The 14,171-nt window shown below is 46.5% G+C and overlaps 1 protein-coding gene across 1 annotated transcript in view; it reads left to right on the top strand.

Annotated features, from left to right (window-relative positions):
* LOC112219174 (transcriptional enhancer factor TEF-3) overlaps positions 1 to 14,171 on the top strand; it is a 29,235-nt gene that overhangs the window by 12,398 nt on the left and 2,666 nt on the right. The window contains exons 5-11 of the mRNA XM_024380376.1: positions 107 to 241; positions 356 to 399; positions 661 to 722; positions 906 to 1,036; positions 1,385 to 1,558; positions 8,077 to 8,217; positions 13,869 to 14,021. Coding sequence (XP_024236144.1) covers positions 107 to 241; positions 356 to 399; positions 661 to 722; positions 906 to 1,036; positions 1,385 to 1,558; positions 8,077 to 8,217; positions 13,869 to 14,021 — 840 coding nt within the window. The remainder of the gene's footprint in view (positions 1 to 106; positions 242 to 355; positions 400 to 660; positions 723 to 905; positions 1,037 to 1,384; positions 1,559 to 8,076; positions 8,218 to 13,868; positions 14,022 to 14,171) is intronic.

The raw sequence follows: 14,171 nt of genomic DNA, 5'->3' as shown, positions 1-14,171 counted from the left end.
CCACCCAACTAACATAGTGGGGCAAGTGTTCCCAGGAAAACCGGTTGCTGACTAAAGTGGAAAGTGTGTTTGTCTGACCCCTGGGGCCTGCTGTGTGTGTCTGCAGGACCAGGCTGCCAAAGACAAGGCACTCCAGAGTATGGCCACCATGTCCTCTGCCCAGATCATCTCCGCCACCGCCTTTCAGAACAAGATGGCTCTGCAGGGGCTGTCCAGGCCGCCGTATCCCACTGCCGGCGGGGTGAGTAATGTGCATGGACACACACACCCTGTCCTTGGGCAACACTGAGGGACACATATAGAAGGAGAGGTAGTGTGTGTAATTAAAGATGTTTCCATGTTTTCTTTTCTTTAGTTTTGGCATGGCGGCCTTCCAGGACAGCCTAGGGGTCCTGAAGAGTAAGTTAAAACCCTGTGTGTGCGTGCCTGACTCTCTGTATGTCTGTCAAAAGGCATTGGTTTACTGCAATGGAATAAATGGAAATCGCAATCCGTCCAAACTGAATATGAGAAACATCTTATTTAAAAAGCACTTTAGTTGATGAAGCTGAGCCCCCAGTGTGTTTAAGGGTCAGTCAATTAGGTGTGTGTGTGTACACGCACGCACGGGGTCAGGTGGGTGAGGGTGTAATGTGTCTACTGCCTGTCTCCTCTCTCCAGCATTAAGCCCTTTTCCCAGCAGAGTTACGCCATGCAAGCGTCCGGCCCGCCCCCCATAACAGGTGGGTTTTCCCAGCTTCCCTCACATCCATGTGTCGACAGATGCTGTCATGGTCTGCAAGTGATGAAATACACAAGATGCCGATGAAGAGCTCCAACAAAGCTCAGAGAAAGACAGAATGTAACATTTTATAAACCTTTGGTATATTTTGTTGCCCCTGGCCCCCACCCTTCCTCTTCACCAGGCTATGAGAGCACGGCGGGCCTGTCCATGTCGCCGGGCACCCCCCCGTGGCAGGGACGCAGTATCGCCAGCTCCAAGCTTCGCATGCTAGAGTTCTCTGCTTTCCTGGAGCAGCCTCAGGACCTAGAGACCGTGAGTAGTCACTTAGTAGCCCCTCGCCCTGCCTGATTAGCCTCCATAATCATCTCACGTAGGCTGCGTTGACACCGACAACTAGTGAAAAAAGAATCAGAATTGAGCTGCCTTTATTTAAACGCAGCCTTAGTTAATAGAGGGGCACTGCAATTAGTAAGCAACATTTCAGATCTCATCAATGTACAAGTGTGCGACATACAGCTTTAAATAAATATCTCACTTTCATCCAACAAGCCTTTTTCTAAAGGTGTTACTTCCTTCCTCAGGCCATGACAGCATCTTGACCATGAACTGAAGCAGCGCTTTGCTAGTAATCAACATCTCTCTCTCCCCTTTGTTTTGCAGTTTAACAAGCACCTGTTTGTGCACATCGGTCAGTCCAACCCCACCTTCAGTGACCCGTACCTGGAGGCAGTGGACATCCGGCAGATCTACGACAAGTTCCCTGAGAAGAAGGGAGGGATGAAGGAGTTGTTTGAGAAGGGGCCGCCTAACGCTTTCTTCCTCGTCAAGTTCTGGGTGAGTCAAAGCGAGGTGTGTGTTAGAGGCCAATTTATAGTGTTTGTGTGTGCATGCAGGTGTGACTGCTCGTGTGTGTTTTTGGTTAACTATCCTTTTGGGTACCAGATGTCCTTACAATTTTGACAGTCCCCGCAAGGAAAAATGCTATTTAAGGTTTAGGGTTACCATCAGGGTTAGAATTAAGGTTAGGGGATACGGTTTGGGTTTAGGGTTCAGGTTAGGGAAAATATAATTTTGGATGGGAATAAATTATTTGGTCCACACATGGGTTGCAGTAAAAGAAAATGTGTGTTAGTGTGTTTTTCTGCTTTCTGACTAGAATCATAGAGAAGCAAAGCAGAGTATCACTCAAATGTGTGTGTATATACATATATATATTATAACATCTTTGTTTTTTTGCCTCTTGGGTCTCCTATGGGCTTGGGCCCAGCCCCTGACTCACACAATTGACCCGTCATATTGAGTTAATATGCAGTTAAATTTTTTGTTTTTATTAATCAGTTACCCAATTAAGGCAGGTCCCCCCCAGAATCCTCCTGAGGTTGGCGGGTGCAGTAAAAAAAAACGAGTATTTATTTTTTGCTGCCCCATGGGCCTGGGTCCAGGGGATTCAGCCCCGGTAAGCCGCCATTCATCCAGCCCTGCTTACTGTAACAGATTTCCATAAAAATGGACAAAAATAGCTTTTTAGCAAAATACTATTTCTTAAGCAAGCATTTTGCTCGGACTGTCTGAGTGGGGAGGGGAAAACTGAAAACCAGCTGTTATTGGCAGATCGGTTTAGAATTCTCTTTGTTATTGGTCTATTAACTAATTTACCGCATGGTGATGTCACCATGGAGAGCCCCCCCCCCATCTAAATCTGCTAATTAGAAGGTCCTGCGTAGATTGTACTTTCAACCAGCAACTAGCAGTAAATAACCCTGATAAAAATATATACACTTTTAGAGTTTGTTTCATCAGCTATTGTACAATATGATATGGAAAACAGAATTTTGACTCCACTGGGCCTTTAACTGTGTTAGGGTAGCTTTAGGACTGGAGCTAAAGGAATATATTAGCGATTTCTGTTTGAAACAAATTTAAAAGTAATCTGTTAAGACCTGGCTGTTTTCTGCCCATGGGTACAGCGGGTATAGAGGACACATTGTGGTGTGTGTGTGTGTGACGGCAGCCTAGGGCAGGAGAGTGGCAGGGTTGCTCTTTCACTGGTGAAACCTGAGCCTGGGCACCTGTCCACTCGCTATTAGGCTGAACCCACCCCACACGCATCCACTTATTTATAGATTCCCCCCAACCAAGAGAGAGGGAATGCACAGAGAGTGAGTGACCATCTTCTCTGACCATTTCCTTGCGCAGAATGTGCATAACTTGCTTCAGAAACTTTACTTATACACGCTATATTCTACAGAATGAAGGTTTTCAGAGTCGCACCTTTACATCCCAACTCTACATTCCCAAATATAGAATGTGCCCCTCCCCCCTAACGATCTCCCCTCCAGTTAACTTGTACATGAGGTGTTAGTCACCCTCACATTCTCCTCTGAAGCCTTATTTATTGTTGAGAGATAAGACATTGGTGACACCCAAGTGACACCCATATGAAGCCGCCATCTCCCCCCTTGGAAGAAGCAGCTGCTGAGAGCCATGGCATTTGATGCAGGGTTAATGGGAAGGAGGGAGCGAGGGACCAAGCCATATGTCATGAAAGTGGGAGAGAAAGGGAGGGGAACATGTCCAAGCCATTCATTACGATCCCTCACCACATCATATTATAGTGGGTCCGATTGTCTTAACCCTCATGGCACCCATGACAAAACACACAATCAACCATCCATGCATCCAGCCAGCCAGCCGGGTCATGACTTGGGGGCGTCCTGAGGCTCTGGCCAGGTTGTCATGGCGACGGTGACAGGCTGCTTGCACATCTCCAAAGCTATGGCATTCTAGATTGAATTTCGAGCTCCACAGCCGGCCCAGCCTGCTCCCCCCGTAGTGCCCATGGCCCTGTCCTAACGTATTGTCTAGCGCCTTTGAAGTGCCCGGAGAATCCGATTTGAGACGGCCCTGGTAAATTGTTACACAGGAGCCGGCCTGGCTGATCTAATCAGCCAATTGTGGGCTGTTGATTGTAATTGGATGAATTCCCTCGCAGGCCGTTAAAGAAGAGGGGGAGCGTGGGTTCTGGGAGGGTCACGGGGCCCCGGGGATGAAGACAAATGATAGAATTACAGGAGCGAGAGATGAAGACGAGGAGCAGGGCGATGAAGAGAGGCTGAGCGCTGTATTAATGGCCAATTAGGAGACAAGAGCCTGAGAGGGGAAAAGGTAAAGCCCTCTCAATGTTTGTCTGTCTTTCTCTACCATGACAGAGATGACACCTTGTCCAAATCTATAATCAGATCTAGGATCAGATTACCTTGACCCAGATCCTTCCCTTAACCGTTAGGGGGGAGATTCTACTTTCTCAGACAGACAGGAGGTTGGATGCACCTGACGGAGAGGCCCAGACGGGTCTAACGCCACAGCTAGACACAGCATCTTGGGAATGCAGTGGCTGGGGTGGCAGGCTAAGCTAAGTCAACACAGGCAACAGCAATAGAGGCTGCTGGGCTTTGCAGAGAATCAGTCGCAGGCTTTGTTGAGCTGTCACACTGGAGAAATACGTTTTGGAAAGACAACTAAGACATACACACACACGTTCCCTGTTCCTTAAAATTAAGTATATTAACTGAGGAGAAGAACCTGACATTACTGAAAGAAAGCTTGATGTGTTACCACTGAAATAACATACAGGTTTCTCTTCAGATTTTTGATTGAACTGTCTAACTAAAAAGGTCTCCTCTTCAAGACTGGCAGATTGTTTGATTAATGCCTTATCGGTGCTGACAGAGATGGTCGCCTCGCTTCGATTTCCTTGGAAACTATGCAATAATTCGTTTTTTAATGTGTTATTTCTTACATTGTTAACCCAGGAAATGTTAGGTTTTATTACATTACATATCACCTCCACCCTACCTGACACCCTAGGAGGAATTATTGAATATAAGAGCAACATTACGACCAGGAATACATACGACTTTCCCAAAGCGGATCCACTGTTTGGTCCACCACCCAGGACAATGGATCGGATCCCAGCCGGCGACACAAAACCACGGCACCACAGAAGGGGCAGACGGAGCGGTATTCTGGTCAGGCTCCGTAGACGGGCACATCGCGCACCGCTCCCGAGTATCCTACTCGCCAATGTCCAGTCTCTTGACAACAAGGTAGACGAAATCCGAGCAAGGGTTGCCTTCCAGAGAGACATCAGAGATTGTAACGTTCTTTGTTTCACGGAAACATGGCTCACTCGGGATACGTCATCAGACTTGGTACAGCCACCTGGCTTCTTCATGCATCGCGCGGACAGAAACAAACATCTCTCTGGTAAGAAGGGCGGGGGTGTATGCCTTATGATTAACGGGATATGGTGTGATCATAACAACATACAGGAACTCAAGTCCTTTTGTTCACCTGACCTAGAATTCCTTACAATCAAATGCCGACCGCATTATCTACCAAGATAATTCTCTTCGATCATAATCACTGTCGTGTATATACCCCCCAAGCAGAAACATTGACGGCCCTGAAAGAACTTCATTTGACTATGTAAACTGGAAACCACATCCTGAGGCTGCATTTATTGTAGCTGGGGATTTTAACAAGGCTAATCTGAAAACAAGGCTAACTAATTTTTATCAGCATATCAAATGCGCGACCCCGGGCTGGCAAAACCCTGGATCATTGTTATTCTAACTTCCGCTATGCATATAAGGCCCTTCCCCGCCCTCCTTTTGGAAAATCTGACCATGACTCCATTTTGTTGCTCCCAGCCTATAGACAGAAACTAAAACAGGAAGCACCCGATTCAGTGAACGAGTTAATTAGCAAGTGTATTGGTACCCACAGCGTCTATTAAAACATTCCCCAACCAGAAACCGTGGATTGATGGCGCAAAACTGAAAGAGCGAACCACAGCTTTTAATCAGGGCAAGAATACAAACATGACCGAATACAAACAGTGTATCTATTCCCTCCACAAGGCAATCAAACAAGCTAAGCGTCAGTATAGATACAAAGTAGAGTCGCAATTCAACGGCTCAGACACAAGAGTTATGTGGCAGGGTCTACAGTCAATCACAGACTACAAAAGAAAAACCAGCCCCATCGCATACCACAATGTCTTGCTCCCAGACGAACTAAACAACTTCTTTGCTCGCTTTGAGGACAATACAGTTCCACTGACACGGCCCGCTACCAAAACCTGCCGGCTCTCCTTCACTGCAGCCAATGTGAGTAAAACATTTAAAGGTGTTAACCCTCGCAAGGCTGCCGGCCCAGACAGCATCCCCAGCTGCGTCCTCAGAGCATGCGCAGACCAGCTGGCTGGTGTGTTTACGGACATATTCACTCAATCCTTATCCCAGTCTGATATTCCCACATGCTTCAAGAGGGCCACCATTATTCCTGTTCCCAAGAAAGCAAAGGTAGCTGAACTAAATGACTATCGCCCCATAGCACTTACTTCCGTCATCATGAAGTGCTTTGAGACAAGTCAAGGACCATATCACCTCCACCCTACCTGACACCCTAGACCCACTCCAATTTGTTTACTGCCCCAATAGGTCTGCTCCTTCGGAAAATCCTACAATAGTACCCTCCAAACTCGTCATTAAGCTCGAGACCCTGGGTCTCGACCCTGCCCTGTGCAACTGGGTCCTGGACTTCCTGACGGGCCGCCCCCAGGTGGTGAGGGTAGGTAACAACATCTCCACCCCGCTGATCCTCAACACTGGGGCCTCACAAGGGTGCGTTCTCAGTCCTCTCCTGTACTCCCTGTTCACCCACGACTGCGTGGCCATGCACGCCTCTAACTCAATCATCAAATTTGCAGACACAACAGTGGTAGGCTTGATTACCAACAACGGCGAGACGGCCTACAGGGAGGAAGTGAGGGACCTCGGAGTGTGGTGTCAGGAAAATAACCTCGCACTCAATTTTGACTAAACAAAGGAGATGATCGTGGACTTCAGGAAACAGCAGAGGGAGCAGCCCCCTATCCACATCGACGGGACAGTAGTGGAGAACGTGGAAAATGTTAAGTTCCTCAGCGTACACATCACGGACAAACTGAAATGGTCCGCCCACACAGACAGCATGGTGAAGAAGGCGCAGCAGTGCCTTCCAGCAACAGTGTGTGAAAACCTTGTGAAGACTTACAGAAAACGTTTGACCTCTGTCATTGCCAACAAAGGGTATTTAAAGTATTGAGAAACTTTTTGTTATTGACCAAATACTTATTTTCCACCATAATTTGCAAATAAATTCATTAAAAATCCTACAATGTGATTTTCTGGATTTCTTTTCTCATTTTGTCTGTCATAGTTGAAGTGTACCTATGATGAAAATTACAGGCCTCTCATCTTTTTAAGTGGGAGAACTTGCACAATTGGTGGCTGACTAAATACTTTTTTGCCCCACTGTATAAGGTAGTTGTTGTGAAATTTTTAGGTTAGATTACTCGTTGGTTATTACTGCATTGTCGGAACTAGATGCACAAGCATTTCGCTACACTCGCATTAACATCTGCTAACCATGTGTATGTCAAAAAAAGGGGGAGGGACTGGAAGGTTGTTGTTGCCTGGGTGTGTGGTTCCTCTCTCTGCAGGCTGATCTGTTGTTGCCTGGGTGTGTGGTTCCTCTCACTGCAGGCTGATCTGTTGTTGCCTGGGTGTGTGGTTCCTCTCTCTGCAGGCTGATCTGTTGTTGCCTGGGTGTGTGTGGTTCCTCTCTCTGCAGGCTGATCTGTTGTTGTTGACTGGGTGTGTGGTTCCTCTCTCTGCAGGCTGATCTGTTGTTGTTGCCTGGGTGTGTGGTTCTCTCTCTCTCTCCATGCTGATCTGTTGTTGTTGCCTGGGTGTGTGGTTCCTCTCTCTGCAGGCTGATCTGTTGTTGGTGCCTGTTGTGTGTGGTTCCTCTTTCTGTAGGCTGATCTGTTGTTGCCTGCGTGTGTGGTTCCTCTCTCTGCAGGCGGATCTGTTGTTGTTGACTGTGTGGTTCCTATCTCTCTGTGCAGGCTGATCTGTTGTTGTTGCCTGTGTGTGTGGTTCCTCTCTCTCCATGCTGATCTGTTGTTGCCTGGGTGTGTGGTTCCTCTCTCTGCAGGCTGATCTGTTGTTGTTGCCTGGGTGTGTGGTTCCTCTTTCTGTAGGCTGATCTGTTGTTGCCTGCGTGTGTGGTTTCTCTCTCTGCAGGCTGATCTGTTGTTGTTGACTGTGTGGTTCCTATCTCTGCAGGCTGATCTGTTGTTGACTGTGTGGTTCCTATCTCTGCAGGCTGATCTGTTGTTGTTGACTGTGTGGTTCCTATCTCTCTGTGCAGGCTGATCTGTTGTTGTTGACTGTGTGGTTCCTATCTCTCTGTGCAGGCTGATCTGTTGTTGTTGACTGTGTGGTTCCTATCTCTCTGTGCAGGCTGATTTGAGTGCCAACCTGCAGGACGACAGCAGTTTCTTCTACGGCGTGTCCAGTCAGTACGAGAGCTCTGAGAACATGATCATCACCTCCTCCACCAAGGTCTGCTCCTTTGGAAAGCAGGTGGTGGAGAAAGTAGAGGTGAGCAAGAAACAACTGGTTGTTCCAGGTCCATGAATAGAGATCTAGTAAATATACATACAGTATACACTGAGTGTACAAAACATTAGGAACACCTTCCAAATTTTGAGTTGCAACCCCTTTTGCCTTCAGAACAGCCTCAATTCGTCAGGGTATGGAGTTGTCGAAAGCGTTCCACAGGGATGTTGGCCTACGTTGACTCGAATGCTTCCCACAGTTGTGTCAAGTTGGCTGGATGTTCTTTGGGTGGTGGACCACTGCAACATTGCAGTTCTTGACACACGCAAACCGGTGCGCCTGGCACCTACTACCATACCCCGTTCAAAGGCACTTAAATATTCTGTCTTGTTCATTTACCCTCTGAATGGCACACAGACATGTCTCAATTGTCTCAAGGCTTCTTTAACCGGTCTCCTCCCCTTCATCTACACGTATTTGAAGTGGATTTAACATAAATAAGGGATCATAGCTTTCACCTGGATTCACCTGGTCATTCTGTCATGGAAGAGCATGGGTGTTCCTAATGTTTTGTACACACGACATACTGTTTACTGTTAGGGTTTGGTGGTATCCAGGTATTCATATCTTCATACCGTTTCTATACCATACCGGGGTATAAGGTATTACCGGAAGTGCACACAAGTGGCGCTATTAAACGTATTTTTATTCATTTTTTTATGTTACGCACAAAAGTATTAAGGCAACAGGGATCTTGATCCAGGAGGGGATTGAATGTCTCTGCTGTAAACAAGAAACTTGATCTGGACATCTAACCACTTAGCAAGTTAGCAAACCAAATGCATAGCTAGAGGCCTGAGCTGGATATCATTTATTTGACACATCTTAGATTTCTTATAGTTCTTCTTAACTTATAGTTAGTTATAAGCAGTGGCTTAGCACCCACCCCTGAAATACCGATGGTATGATTTTGAATACCGTTTATTTTTTGCGGTATTGGAAATCACATCGGTATTTCGAAATACCACGGTATAAGGTATAAGCGGTATTTCGCCCAAGCCTAGTATACATACAATATGCATATACAGTACAAAATACATACCATAGATGTGTAGATAAAGACAGACATACATGTAGGTTTACAGTACATAAATAAACAAATTTATATTGATTATTTCGAGATGGTCAACCAACAGTTTTTATGTAGACTCTGGGATTGGCATGAAAATGTTTTAGATCTGCGATCTCAACATTTGAGATCATGACTGTTCATGAACGTAATGATTATCACTCTTAGAATAAATTAATAACCCAAGCAGTGGGATTCAACTCATTACTCAACAATCTATGGTCTAGAACAGACGGCCAAACAATTCACAAGACACCACTTAACTCCTCCTCACCCTGACTCACTGGTCGCGTCCCAAGGAACCTACCAGGTACAACCCTTTATCCGTAACCATGGCCACCCTCTTATATCATCCTGACCAACTTGCCTTCTAAATACACCGCTGCTGTCTTCAACTAGGATCTCAGCAATCATTGCCTCCTTGCCTGCATTCGTAATGGGTCCGCGGTCAAACGACCACCCCTCATCACTGTCAAACGCTTCAGCGATTAGGCCTTTCTAATCAACCTGGCCCGGGTATCCTGGAAGGCTATTGACCTCATCCCATCAGCAGAGGATACCTGGTTGCTCTTTAAAAGTGCTTTCCTCACCATCTTAAATAAGCATGCCCCATTAAAAAAAATCTAGAACTGGGCCTCCCGGGTGGTGCAGTGGTCTAGGGCACTCTATCTGTGCCACCAGAGACTCTGGGTTCGAGCCAGGCTCTGTCGCAGCCGGCCGCGACCGGGAGGTCCATTGGCCTAGCGTCGTCCGGGTTAGGGAGGGTTTGCACTAGCGTGCACTAGCGTGCACTAGCGACTCTTGTGGGGCGCACTAGCGACTCTTGTGGGGCGCACTAGCGGCTCTTGTGGGGCGCACTAGCGGCTCCTGTGGGGCGCACTAGCGGCTCCTGTGGGGCGCACTAGCGGCTCCTGTGGGGCGCACTAGCGGCTCCTGTGGGGCGCACTAGCGGCTCCTGTGGGGCGCACTAGCGGCTCCTGTGGGGCGCACTAGCGGCTCCTGTGGGGCGCACTAGCGGCTCCTGTGGGGCGCACTAGCGGCTCCTGTGGGGCGCACTAGCGGCTCCTGTGGGGCGCACTAGCGGCTCCTGTGGGGCGCACTAGCGGCTCCTGTGGGGCGCACTAGCGGCTCCTGTGGGGCGCACTAGCGGCTCCTGTGGGGCGCACTAGCGGCTCCTGTGGGGCGCACTAGCGGCTCCTGTGGGGCGCAGTGCACGCTAACCAGGTTGCCAGGTGCACGGTGTTCCCTCAGACACATTGGTGTGGCTGGCTTCCAGGTTGGATGCGCACTGTGTTAAGAAGCAGTGCGGTTGGGTTGTGTTTCAGAGGATGCATGGCTTTCGACCTTGGGAGAGATCCCGAGCCTGTACGGGAGTTGTAGCGATGAGACAAGGAAGTAACTACTAACAATTGGATACCACGAAATTGGGGAGAAAAAAACCCCCGTAGAACTAAGAACAGATATAGCCCTTGGTTCACCCCAGACTTGACTGCCCTTGACCAGCACAAAAACATCCTGTGGTGTTCTGCATTAGCATCAAAAAGCCCTTGCGTAAACTGTAAAGTAAGAGCACCTCCTCCCAGCTGCTCTGAGGATAGGAAACATTGTGATAAATCCACAATAATCGATAACTTCAATAAGCATTTTTCTACGGCTGGCCATGCTTTCCACCTGGCTACCCCTACCCTGGCCAACATCTCTGCAACCCCTGCAGCATCTTGCCCAAGCCCCCCGCGCTTCTCCTTCACCCAAATCCAGACAACTGATGTTCTGAAAGAGCTGCAAAATCTGGATCCCTACAAGTCAGCTGGGCTTGACTAAAATTATCAGCCGAAATTGTTGCAACCCCTATAACTAGCCTATTCAACCTCTCTTTTGTATCGTCTGAGATCCCCAAAGATTGAAAAGCTGCCGCGGTCATCCCCCTCTTCAAAGGGGGAGACACTCTAGCCCCAAACTGTTATAGACCCATATCCGCCCTGCCCTGCCTTTTTTTAAAATCTTTGAAAGCCAAGTTAAACAGATCACCGACCAACTTCATCGACCTGGCCAAGGCTTTCAACTCTGTCAATCACCGCATTCTTATTGGCAGACTCAATAGCCTTGGCTTCTCAAATGACTACCTCGCCTGGTTCACCAACTACTTCTCAGAGTTCAGTGTGTCAAATCGGAGGGCCTGTTGTCCGTACCTCTGGCAGTCTCTATGGGGGTGCCACAGGGTTCAGTTCTCGGGCCAACTCTTTTCTGTATATATCAATGATGTCGCTCTTGCTGCTGGTGATTCTCTGATCCATCTCTACTCAGACGACACCATTCTGTATACATCTGGCCCTTCTTTGGACACTGTGCTAACAAACCTCAGACGAACTTCAATGCCATACAACACTCCTTCCGAGGCCTCCAACTGCTTTTAAATGCAAGTAAAACTAAGTGCATGCTCTTCAACCAATTGCTGCCCGCGCCCTCCCGCCGGACTAGCATCACTACTCTGGACGGTTCTGACTTAGAATATGTGGACAACTACAAATACCTAGGTGTCTGGTTGGACTTTAAACTCTCCTTCCAGACTCGCATTAAGCATCTCCAATCCAAGATTAAATCTGTTATCGGCTTCCTATTTCGCAACAAAGCCTCCTTCACTCATGCTGCCAAACGTACCCTCGTAAAACTGACTATCCGTCTGATCCTTGACTTCAGCGATGTCATTTACAAAATAGCCTCCAACACTCTACTCAGCAAATTGGATGTAGTCTATCACAGTGCCATCCGTTTTGTCACCAAAGCCCCATATACTACCCACCACTGCGACCTGTATGCTCTCGTCAGCTGGCCATCACTACATATTCGTTGCCAAACCCTCTGGCTCCAGGTCATGTATAAGTCTATGCTAGGTATAGCCCCGCCTTATCTCAGCTCACTGGTCACCATAGCAACACACACCCATAAAACTCGCTCCTGCAGGTATATTTCACTGGTCACCCCCAAAGCCAACACTTCCTTTGGCAGCCTTTCCTTCCAGTTCTCTGCTGTCAATGACTGGAACTAATTGCAAAAATCACTGAAGATGGAATCTTATCTCCCACTCAAACTTTTCTCATTTTTCTATTACTATTGACTGTACGTTTCTTTATGTGTAACTGTTGTTTTTGTTGCACTGCTTTGCTTTATCTTGGCATGGTCGCAGTTGTAAATGAGAACTTGTTCTCAACTTGCCTACCTGGTTAAATAAAGGTGAAATAAAAAATAAATGGCACCCTGTTCTGTATGTAGTGCACTACTTATGACCAGAGCCCTATGGGCCACTAGCTATAATGTAATTATATTCAATGGGGACATCAATTTGATTATGGTAACCATTGCCGACAGTATATGTTTAATGCTGTAGCTATCTTGCCATATATCAGCTAAATTATACATTTATTTCCTTGAATTTCATTTATAAAATAATCTAATGTATTTTCAGTGTGACCATCTCATGATATATTAAACCTACAGTAGCAGTCAAAAGTTTGGACACACTTCATTCAAGGATTTTTTTTTTTTTACCATTATCTACATTGTGGAATAATAGTGAATACATATAAATGTTAAAATAGCACATATGTAGTAATCAAAAAAGTGTTGAACAAATCAAAATATATTTTAGATTTGAGGTTCTTCAACGTAGCCACCCTTTGCTTTGATAACAGCTTTGCACAAGCTTGGCATTCTCTCAATCAGCTTCACCTGGAATGTTTTTGCAACAGTCTTGAAGGAGTTTCCACATATGCTGAGCATTTGCTGGATGCTTTTCCTTCACTCTGCGGTCCAACTCAATTGGGTTGAGGTCGGGTGATTGTGGAGGCCAGGTCATCTGATGCAGCACTCGATCGCTCTCCTTGGTCACATAGGCCTTACACAGCCTGGAGGTGTGTTGGGTCATTGTCCTGTTGAAAAACAAATGATAGTCCCACTAAGTGCAAACCAGATGGGATAGTGGATCGCTGCAGAATGCTGTGGAAGCCATGCTGGTTAAGCGTGCCTTGAATTCTAAATAAATCAGTGTCACAAGCAAAGCACCATCACACCACCTCCTCCATGCTTCACGGTGGGAACCACACATGGGGAGATCATCCGTTCACCTACTCTGCGTCTCTCACAAAGACACGGCGGATGGAACCAAAAATCTCAAATTTGGACTCATCAGCCCAAAGGACCTATTTTCACCGGTTTAATGTCCATTACTCTGGCTTCTTGACCCTTGTCACAAAACACAACTGATTGGCTAAAACACATTAAGAAGGAAAGAAATTCTACAAAATTAACTTTTAACAAGGCACACCTGTTAATCTAAATGCATTCCAGGTGACTACCTCATGAAACTGTTTGAGAGAATGAAAAGGGTGGCTACTTGAATCTCAAATATAAAATATATTTTGATTTAATACTTGATTCCATATGTGTTATTTCATAGTTTGATGTCTTCACTATCATTCTACAATGTAGAAAATAGTTTAAAAAATAAAAATAAAACAATTTAAAAAACTTTAATGTAAATCATATTTTGGATATTTTGTTTCCCCAGACGGAGTATGCACGGTTTGAGAATGGGCGGTATGTGTTCAGAATCCACCGGTCCCCACTGTGTGAATATATGATCAACTTCATCCACAAGCTCAAACACCTGCCAGAGAAGTACATGATGAACAGTGTACTGGAGAACTTCACCATCCTACAGGTACACAAGCACACACAAATGCACATTTTAAATATTATATACATAATTCATACAATAAGGATTCAAATATTTCTGGACAGGGATAGCTGGACATCTAGGGAAAAAGATACTTTTGCCACCACTGGGTAAAGATGCCTTCATAGAAAATGA

Source organism: Oncorhynchus tshawytscha, linkage group LG19, assembly GCF_018296145.1.
Source record: "Oncorhynchus tshawytscha isolate Ot180627B linkage group LG19, Otsh_v2.0, whole genome shotgun sequence".
NCBI classification, from domain to species: domain Eukaryota; kingdom Metazoa; phylum Chordata; class Actinopteri; order Salmoniformes; family Salmonidae; genus Oncorhynchus; species Oncorhynchus tshawytscha.
The sequence above is the reverse complement of the archived record's forward strand: the minus strand, read 5'-3'. Positions and strand labels throughout refer to the sequence as shown.